The 10579-nt window shown below is 35.7% G+C and overlaps 1 protein-coding gene across 1 annotated transcript in view; it reads left to right on the top strand.

The window, feature by feature from the left end:
- The first annotated feature begins 365 nt into the window (after positions 1 to 365).
- C10H1orf146 (chromosome 10 C1orf146 homolog) overlaps positions 366 to 10579 on the top strand; it is a 30097-nt gene continuing 19883 nt past the window's right edge. The window contains exons 1-3 of the mRNA XM_053693703.1: positions 366 to 425; positions 3880 to 3973; positions 8647 to 8815. Of these exons, the coding sequence (XP_053549678.1) occupies positions 366 to 425; positions 3880 to 3973; positions 8647 to 8815 (323 nt within the window). The remainder of the gene's footprint in view (positions 426 to 3879; positions 3974 to 8646; positions 8816 to 10579) is intronic.

The following is a 10579-nucleotide window of genomic DNA, read 5'->3' as shown; positions in this document are numbered from 1 at the left end:
TTTCATCTGTGTAGAAATTAAATAAAGTTTTGTTTAAAAAAAAAATCTAATTGATGTCACTACTAAATCATTGTGCCCACTACACATATCACAACCAGCAGTTGTTCCCACCAAAACTCTGGACAGCCAATCAGCTCACTTCTGCCAAGATCCTTTTGGGATCAATCTGACTCACAGTGAGGAGGAGTCTTCAATTGCAGCCATTACACTTTGCAGATTGTGAGGTGGTAAAATCTGATTGGTAATCTTGAGATAACCCAAATCATTTGACTTTTAGTGAAAAGCCTAAAGCTCTTGTGACTTTACAAAGGTTAAAGAAGGGAGTTTGACATTGCCACTTACCTCCCCTCAGCCATAAGGTAGCCATGGCTGAAGACAGATCAGCAACCTGGACTACCACAGTCATTATGAGCACATCTTTACAGGTAGCTAGGGCTCATAACTAATAGTGTTTATATACTGTCTTTAAAGGGACACAATACTCATGGTAACTCACCTGAAAGTGATGCAGTATAACAGTAAAAAACTGTCTAGAAAATATCACCTGAGCATCTCTATGTAAAAAAATAAGATATTTTTTACCTCAAAATGCCTTAATCTCACAACAGTAATTGCTTTGTGAACAGTTATCCTTCAGCTACTGTTATCTGCATATAAAAAAAAATAATAATAAAACAGCCAATCCGCTTCAACAGTGCTGATGTCACACTTGGCTTTACTGTGATCAGCATGTCCATGTAATAGTAATTAAAGGTGACACTAAATATAAATCATCAATTAAAAGGAAAACTCTTTTTGTTTCATGATTCAGATAAATCATGTGATTTTAAACAACTTTCCAATTTACTTGTATTATTACATTTTGTTGAAGAGCGTACCTAGGTATGCTTAGGCAGGTGAACAAATCTTGAGCATGATATGGCAGCAGTGTTTGTAACAATTTATAATGTTGTTACAAAATATATTACAAACACAGCTTCTTTACAGTGATTAAAGGGACATTAAACCCAATTTTTTTCTTTCATGATTCAGATAGAGAATACAATTTTAAACAACTTTCTAATTTACTTTTATTATCTAATTTGCTTCATTCTCTTGATATTCTTTCCTGAAAAGCATATCTAGATAGGCTCAGTAGCTTCTGATTGGTGGCTGCACATAGATGCCTCATGTGATTGGCTCATGCATGTGCATTGCTATTTCTTTAACTAAGGATATCTAAAGAATGAAGCAAATTAGATAATAGAAGTAAATTGGAATGTTGTTTAAAATTGTATTCTCTGTCTGAATAATGAGAGAATTTTTTTTGGGTTTAATGTTCCTTTAACTATGTATAACCAACACTGTTGTCTTAAAGTGCTCAGAACATGTGCCTAGTCCTACCTCTTCCATTAAAGATAACGAGAATGAAATAAGTTTTATAATAGAAAGTAAAAAAAAAGTAAATTTTTGAGTAAAACCATACCTCTCAACATTTCAAAAGCCAAAAGAGGGACCCCCCCCCCACACACACACACACACACACACACTCAACAAAAGTGTGATATGTGGTGGGCAGGAGTAGCGATGGGGTCTGGGGAGTGGGCTTAACAAATGGCAGAACATAACACTTTAAAACATTTTTTAAAATATAAGCACTCTGATAGCTGACTTTTGTTACTAGGGGGACACTTTCTGGATGCCTAGGTAACCACCAAGCTGCCTTCCCCAGTCTGCAACCGGTAATGTGTGCAGACTTTGCTTAACCCTTTCACTACCAGGACTTCTAGACAAAATCTTGCCCAAAATACCAGAGCATTTTTAGCATTTTTCCTATCACTCAATTTAAACCGAAATAGAGCATTGTTTTTTTTATTTTATTTACCTATCAAATCTATATATATATTTTTTAAGTAGACAACCCAAGGTATTGATCTAGGCCCATTTTGGTATATTTTATGCCACCATTTCACCTCCAAATGCCATCAAATAAAAAAAAAATTGCTACTTTTTTCCCCCCACAAACTTTGGGTTTCTCACAGAAATTATTTACATACTGCTTGTGAAATCATGGCACAAATGTTTGTAAAAGTTTCTCTGGGATCTCCTTTGTTCAGAAATAGAAGACATATATGGCTTTGCCATTGCTTTTTGGTAATAAGAAGGCCGCTAATTGCAGCTGCGAACCACACTTCTATTATTCCCGGCAGTGAAGGGGTTAATTAGGTAGCTTAAAAGGTTAATTTTAGCTTTATTGTAGAGATTACCCTGCCATCTGACACTTTCCAACCCCTGATCCCTCCCAAACAGCTCTCTGCCCTCCCTCACTTACCACTGGTCACTCCCATCTTAGGTACTGGCCTATAGTCTGCCAGTATGAAAATTTAAGGCTTTTTTTTTTTATAAAAAATAATAATATATATATATATATTAGATTTTCTGCAGTGTAGGATCCCCCTTACCCCCCCCCCACAAACAGCTCTCTAAACCTCCCCTGTCCCAACTACTGCCGCCATCTTAAGTACTGGCAGCTGCCTGCCAGTACCTGAAAACCGTTGTTTTTTTTTAATTTTTTTATTGCTTTTCTGTAGCGTAGTGTTCCACCCCACCCGCAATCTTTAGTTTAGGGTCCCCCACACCCCCTTTTCCATAGTGTAGCTGCCCCCTCCCGTCCCCTTTTTTTCCCCCGTAGTGTAGGGCCCCTCCCACCTCCTCTGCTGGGCCGCCCACCTGCCTCCTGTCCACATAGTGTCACCAGCTGTAACGATCAAGCATCTGCCCTAATATGGAGGCGGAGCAAAGATCCCATTCTGGCTCCATATTCGGCAGATGCCTGAAGCTTCAGGAGCTCCAGATCTCGGCTGTAACTTAAAGGGACACTCAATCAAAATTAAACTTTAATGATTCAGATAGAGCATGCCATTTTAAACAACTTTCCAATTTACTTACAGTATCTAAATGTGCATAGTCTTTTTATATTTAAACTTTTTGAGTCACCAGCTCCTACTGAGCATTTGCAAGAATAAGTGTGTATGCATTTTGTGAATGGCTGATGGCTGTCACATGGTACGTGTATGCATTTGTGAATGGCTGATGACTTTCACATGGTATAGGGGGAGTGGAAAAAGACATAACTTTTAAAATTGTCAGAAAAAAAAATCTACTACTCATTTGAAGTTCAGACTAAGTGCTATTGCATTGTCTTGTTATCTTGCATTTGTTGATTATGCAAATCTACTGTGTTGACTGGTCCTTTAACAGCAGAGAGTGCTGGAGCATCCTGAAGCGACAATGTATATGTACGTTGGATTGGATGAAGGGGTTATAGCAAACGTTTTACCTGACAGCAGAAGGAACATTCATACCAAATTAAAGCTGCTACTTTTTTTTTGTACAGTGTTTTTATTATGTTTGTACATGATACTCCCGAGGTTTAGCAGGTATTAAGTGCTCTGTGTAATAAAAAAAAAAAGCATTTGGAGCAGTATATAAATCCCACAAAAACGCCCTGTATGACAGCATTATTAAATTATTTGAAAGTTGTAAATGGTTCAGAGACCACTACAGATCACTCTGCAAAAAATTAAACTGTTCAGCTGAGCAGACAGCAGACACATTGCCCTGGCTGCTGTTCCGGCAGCCTCTCCACCCCCGCACTGCCACCCCTCCCAGCACTGCCGCCCTAAAATCAGGTCCATTAAAATAAAAAAACGGATAAAACACAAATAAAAATAATCTTTTAAAACACAAATAAAAATAAAAAATATATATATTTTTAATGTCACATAATATATAGTTAATGCACAGGTTTATTCTCTAATACAAATATTTAGATTTCAAATATTGCTGGATCTTATTCTCAAAAAGATTTTTCATCATTTTATGCCGTTATTTATTTAGGGTCATGAAGTAGCCATAGTCTTACAAAACCAACGTCACAAAGTGCGTTTTTCAGATTCTGTGGAAATTGGATCCATTATTTTTCCTCTATCAGGTATAGTAAAATACATTGTTTCACAAAAATATAACCTTAAAGGAACAGTCTAGTCAAAATTAAACTTTCATGAATCAGATAGGGCATATGATTTTAAACAACTTTCCAATTTACTTTTATAATCAAATTTGCTTTGTCCTCTTGGTATTCTTTATTGAAAGCTAAACCTAGGTAGGCTCATATGCTAATTTCTAAGCCCTTGAAGACCGTCTCTTATCTCAGAACATTTTGACAGTTTTTTTACAGTTAGATAGTGCTAGTTCATGTGTGCCATATAGAGAACATTGTGTTCCCTCCCTTGGAGTTATTTATGAGTCAGCACTGATTGGCTAAAATGCAGGTCTGTCAAAAGAGCTGAGATAAGGGGGCAGTCAGCTGAGGCTTAGATACAAGGTAATCACAGAATTAAAAAGTATATTAATATAACTGTGTTGGTTATGCAAAACTGGGGAATGGGTAATAAAGGGATTATCTAGCTTTTAAAACAATAACAATATTCAAGTAGACTGTCCCTTGAAGTCTAGATTGTACCTTGATTATAGATACATACATTTTGACTGCAAATAACCAGCACAGTTCTTGTCAGTTATGTCACCCTTTTCCAAGTTTTACAATTGCCAACATGTTATAGACATCATATTGCAATCACCAGAATGTGTTCAATGCAATGTCACAGGGGTTAACTTTTTTTTTTTTAACCCTATTTTTAAAGGGACATAACACAATTTTTTTTTATTCAGATAGAGCATGCAATTTTAAACAGCTTCCCAATTTATTTATATTATCTAATGTTTCATTCTCTTTGTAACCTTTGTTGAAAAGTATACCTAGGAAGGCTCAGAAGCTGCTAATTGGTGGCTGCACATATATTCCTATTGTTATTGGCTTTCAGCTATATCCCAGTAGTGCTTTGCTGCTCCTTCAACAAAGAATAACAAGAGAATGAAGCATATTAGATAATATAAATAAAATGGAGTTGTTTAAAAGTGTATGATCTATCTGAATCATGAAAAAAGAAATGTTGGGTTTCATGTCCCTTTAATCACTAATCCTAACCTCAGTCTCAATCCCTGATGTATAACTGTAATTTCAGTGTCAATTCATAACCTCCTTACCATGAATGAAATGAGGAGACAAAGCTTGCAGAGACAAAAGTAACGTTTTAAGGAGGAGCAAGAATTAGAATTGGCAGCTTGAACCTCAACCATGTAATTTGAGAATTAGACAATCAATGGACACTGCACATTTAGTTTAAAAGTCAGATGAGCTGAGACTTAAACCTTCAGTGTAGTAAGTTTTCACAAGAAACCACCATGTCTAATAGATAAGAACAGTTGTGTCTGATGCTTTCTTATTTTCCAGCTTCCAAAAATAAATGATTTCCCATTGCTTACAAATAATGATAGTCACATTTATTAATCTGCACTGCTCAGCCTAATGCCATTTAAAATACATTCAACTTAAACTATCACATAAATACATAGCACTATTTGTCATAAATATTATTATCTCTATTTGTAATGTTTCATTACACTTGGCAGTGCTATTCAAATATGTTGGCAAAACAACAACAAAATATTTTAAGTGAACAGGAAATATGTTTGTGTTAGGTTAGTTACTGACTGATAACTAAGAACAACTTTAACACTCTGCTAGTGGTCAGTAACATATCCCACAAGTATACAAACAACATAGAAAGATTATGTCATGCTTTGGTTGCCTGGCAACCTTTGTTCACTTCCATATAATCTTTCTCGCAATGGGCCCAATGATCGAAATCTCAGGCAAGATGATCTAAGACGTCTCTAAAAAATGAAATTTTCACCTTGAGAAATGTTTATCTCACTATGCAGGGCTCTCTGTGAAGGGGAGGCTCATATGTTACAATATAAGGTCTAAAAAAAAAACCCCAAAGATTTGATTGATGTGATTTTCTCCATCATCGGCCCTATATGTCTTGCATGCTATTTTTAAGGTATCGTATCATTCTGTGTAGCATGTCATTCTGCATGTTTCATTGCATCATTTGTATGTTGGTTTCCCACCACTTGTGCTATAAATTTGCGTGAGCCATGGCCATCTGTGTCTGTTTGTCATAGTTGGCTCGTAAGATTTGCTTCTAATTTGTCTTATTGTGGATGTTTGTTGCGGACTCTGTACTCCTCAGCCACTCTTCTGTTTGCTAATTTTAATGGACTTTGCCTAATTGTGTTTTTGACCTCTGATTACTGTCTTGGATTATCTCTGGCACTTTACCTGCTATGTTGCTGACCTTGCTTGCTTGACATTCTCATCCTATTTCATCAATGGGTCAAGTCCTGGGCTTCATCCAGTGTCACGTTTTTTATATTCACTAATCTGTTCTAACATGGAAGGACATTTACTACATCATAAACAAACTACAGAAATATGTTAAAATATCCTCTTTTAGATGTTACAAATGAAAATTACTTTAATGATTTTTTTTATTCCAATTTCCCTGTGGTTAAGGGTAAAGGTTTGAATGACTGCATACAGAGGATCTTTCCTTAGAGCACAAGTCAGTGAAAAGATATGGGGGTTTTTTGTGGACCCAGGCGCAGGTATTGATTTCTTAGACCTTTTTTTTTTCTTTCCTCAAAAAAGGTTGAAGTGTGCAGGTTTAGGAGACTGGAGGGAGTCTCTTTTTCTTTTACCCTTTTTTCTCTTTTTTCCATCTTGCGACATTAGTGTTTGTTTTCACCCCAGCTCAACACAATGTATGTCAGCAAAATCTGTAATTGTTAGTGGGTATCATCAGTGTTTAGACTGATTTGCAGGCCTGAAGAATCATATTTGTCTCCTATATGTCTTTCTTCTCTACTTTCTCCTCTTTCATATTTTCTTCACAGATATGAGGCTTTATTGTTAACTGCAAAATTCTATAAATTAAAGAATAGATTTGTGCTTATCTGTACCCTTTACTGATATCTACCTCAGAGGTCTATATGGCTTATCTGGAATTAACTGCTTGGTTATTGTAGATCTTAAACCTCACCTTGTGTGTCTTTAACATCTAAAATGTATGTAACATATGAAAATCAGGCAAAATAAGTAATAAATGGGCAATGCATATTTTTTATAATTATAGTTTACTTAAGGGGAGAAATGGCTTCTTTTTGTTTATTTTTGTATATGAAATATCTGTGTTTGTTCTTTGAAATCACAACCCATTATAATGGGCTGAGCTTGGAAGAAAATCAGACCTACTTATTTTATCACCTTCTGTACCAACACATGATTCTTTATATTATCTCTATCTGCCTACCAAAGCCCAATATTGACAATTGAAAATTAAGATTTTATTACTTATGTCTCCTACCTCCCACTGGGAGGGTAATTTATTTTGCTTGCTATGTTTACTGAGCTGTAGCTTATACATTTTCAGTATAGATAGGTATACCATAGGTAAAATCAGCTATTATAGATACCAAAATAAAGGTAAATTAGCTATTTGTAAACAATATAAAATGTATCATGGGAATAAAGTAAAAGGAGAGAGATGAATAATGTGAAAAGAGAAAAATAATATATAAAAAAGTAACAGGGGAGAAAAATTAAGGGCACTCTACCCCTTTAAGTATTTAATCAAGATTTGATTTGGTTTAATGTCCTTTTTGCAATGATGTTGAAGAAAGATGATGTCATATGCAGGAGAGGTGGAACTTGAAAACCTCTGAGATTCTTTCTAATTCAGGTGAGTGTAGAACTCCACTCTCATGAGCTAATAATGTTCTCTTGCCTTAAAGGGACACTAAACCCAAAATTTTTCTTTCGTGATTCAGATAGAGCATGTAATTTTAAGCAACTTTCTAATTTACTCCTATTATCAATGTTTCTTCGTTCTCTTGCTATCTTTATATAAAAAAGAAGGCATCTAAGCTTTTTTTCTTGGTTCAGACCTCTGGACAGCAGTTTTTGATTGGTGGATGAATTTATCCACCAATCAGCAAGGACAAACTAGGTTGTTCACCAAAAATGGACCGACATCTAAACTTACATTCTTGCATTTCAAATAAAGATTCCAAGAGAATGAAGAAAATTTAATAATAAGAGTAAATAAGAAAGTTGCTTAACATTTCATGCTCTATCTGAATCAAAGAAGAAAAAATTTGGGTTCAGTGTCCAGAGTTCTGAACCGAAAAAAAAACAAAAAAAGCTTAGATGCCTTCTTTTTCAAATAAAGATAGCAAGAGAACGAAGAAAAATTGATAATAGGAGTCAATTCGAAAATTGCATGCTCTATCTGAATCACAAAAGAAAAAAATTGTGTTCAGTGTCCCTTTAACTATAAAAAAGAGACATTTTAATAATAATTTCTTATTTATGTATTTGTCTCTTTTATGTCTTTCTGTCTGTCTGTTCACCTTTCAGCGCTACATAAATCAATGTTGATAATAACAATATGATTGAGATTTCTTTTTCAATTTACGTTTATTTATTGCTCTTTCGTATTTTCACCTCTAAATGTTCTTCAGGAATTTATACATAGTATGTTTTTGTTACTTTATTTAAGAATGACAAAAGTAGAGAAAGGAGATTTTAAATTTCCAATAGATTTAGCTTCTACTTTTCAAACTGCAGAACATAAAAAAATTCAATCTGACTTTATTTCACCATTATTGTGATCCTTTTTGTTTATATTCTGTTTAAAGGTATTGCTTTCTTATTTGCTTATGCGCATGAGCTTTGTGCAACATCTGGACAAATTTTCATTGGCAGAGTTGAGAAATTCATATCGGTTCATCGAAATTGTTTCCTTGTGATAGCAGCTGCTCTCCATGGTCCAATCGAATGGAACTTAATGTTCAATATACAGCAGAGGTATGACATTATTTATTGCAAATGATTCCCCAGGATTGTCTTGGTTTTATATATATATACATACACTATAATTGCGTTTGTAATGCGTCTGTCACCAGTTGCGCATGAATCCTCAATGAAATGTTGGCAGCGCGAGGCAGCCAAAAGAAAATGGCAGGGGGGGTGAAAGAATCCACCTCTTGCAATAAGTATTAAGAAAAAAACCGAACCGCCTGCAAAAAGTATTAAGAAAAAAACTCCCAGCCAACTACCTAATAAAATTATTAACCCCTAAATCCGCCAACCCCAACATCGCAAACTACCTAATACATCTATTAACCCCTAAACCGCCATTAACCCACATCGCAATTAACATAATAAATCTATTTACCTCTAAACCGCCAAACCCCACAACGCAAATAACTAACCACTAAGCCACCTAACCTAACACCCCCTAAATTAACCCCATTACATAAATTAAAATAATCCTAAATTACAATTAAAATAAAAAAACTAACATTACTTTAAAAATAAAGAAAACTAAGTTTAAACTAATCTTAAATTACAGAAAATAAAAAAGTCTAACATTACACAAAATAATAAACCACATTATCCAAAATAAAAAAATGAAACCTAATCCCTATGAAAATAAAAAAGCCCCCCCAAATAAAAACACCCTCTAATCTAAGAATAAACTTCCAATAGCCCTTAAAAACCTAACACTAAAAAAACCTAAACTACCCATTGCCCCTAAAGAGGCATTTGTATGGACATTGCCCTTTAAAGGGCATTCAGCTCTTTTACTGCCCTTAAAAGGGCATTCAGCTCTTTTTCAATTGCCCAAATCCCTAATCTTAAAAAAACAAACAAACAAAAAAAAACCCTAACACTAAGCCCCAAATAGGTACTCACGGTTCCTGAAGTCCGGTGGAGAAGGTCTTCTTCCAGGTGGGTCCATCATCTTCTATCTTCATCCACAACGAAGGCGGTGCGGAGGTGTGGAGCAGTCTTCCCAGATGTGGCACTCCTTGGCAGCATGGAGGCTCCTCTTCATGCGATCGTCCGCCGCACACTAACGATTGAATGCAAGGTACCCTATATTTATTGGGGTATCTTGCATTCCTATTGGCTGATATTTTAAAATCAGCCAATAGAATGAGAGCTAATTAAATCTTATTGGCTGATTTGAACAGCCAATAGGATTTCAGTAGCTCTAATCCTATTGGCTTATTTAAAAATTTCAGCGAATAGGAATGCAAGGTACCCCAAATTGATTGCGGTACCTTGCATTCATTCTTCAGTCTACGATGGACATCGGATGAAGTGGAGCCTCCATGCCACCGAGGACCGCCGCCGCTGAGGATCCAGGCATCGGGAACACAGCTCTGCACCTCCCCTCGGCAGGTTTAGTGTCCCTTTAAGGGCAGTAAAAGAGCTGAATGCCCTTTTAAGGGCAATGCCCATACAAATGCCCCTTCAGGGGCAATGGGTAGTTTAGTTTTTTTTAGTGTTAGTTTTTTTTTGGGGTGGGGGGTTTTACTGTTAGAGGGGATTTAGTATTTTTCAGAGGTAAAAGAGCTGTTTAACTTAGGGCAATGCCCTACAAAAGCTCCTTTTAAGGGCTATTAGTAGTTTAGTATTAGATTAGGGGGTGTTTTTATTTTGGGGGGATTGTTATTTTTATAGGGGTATAAGTTTAGTTAAAAAAGTTAAATTGTGCACTATGTGATTCATTCCCTCCTTCATGACTATCAGAGAGGAGTCATACATCTCTGTACTGTCTGG

This window comes from Bombina bombina, chromosome 10 (genome assembly GCF_027579735.1).
Source record: "Bombina bombina isolate aBomBom1 chromosome 10, aBomBom1.pri, whole genome shotgun sequence".
Taxonomy (NCBI): Eukaryota; Metazoa; Chordata; class Amphibia; order Anura; family Bombinatoridae; genus Bombina; species Bombina bombina.
This window is presented reverse-complemented; position numbering and strand designations above follow the sequence as displayed.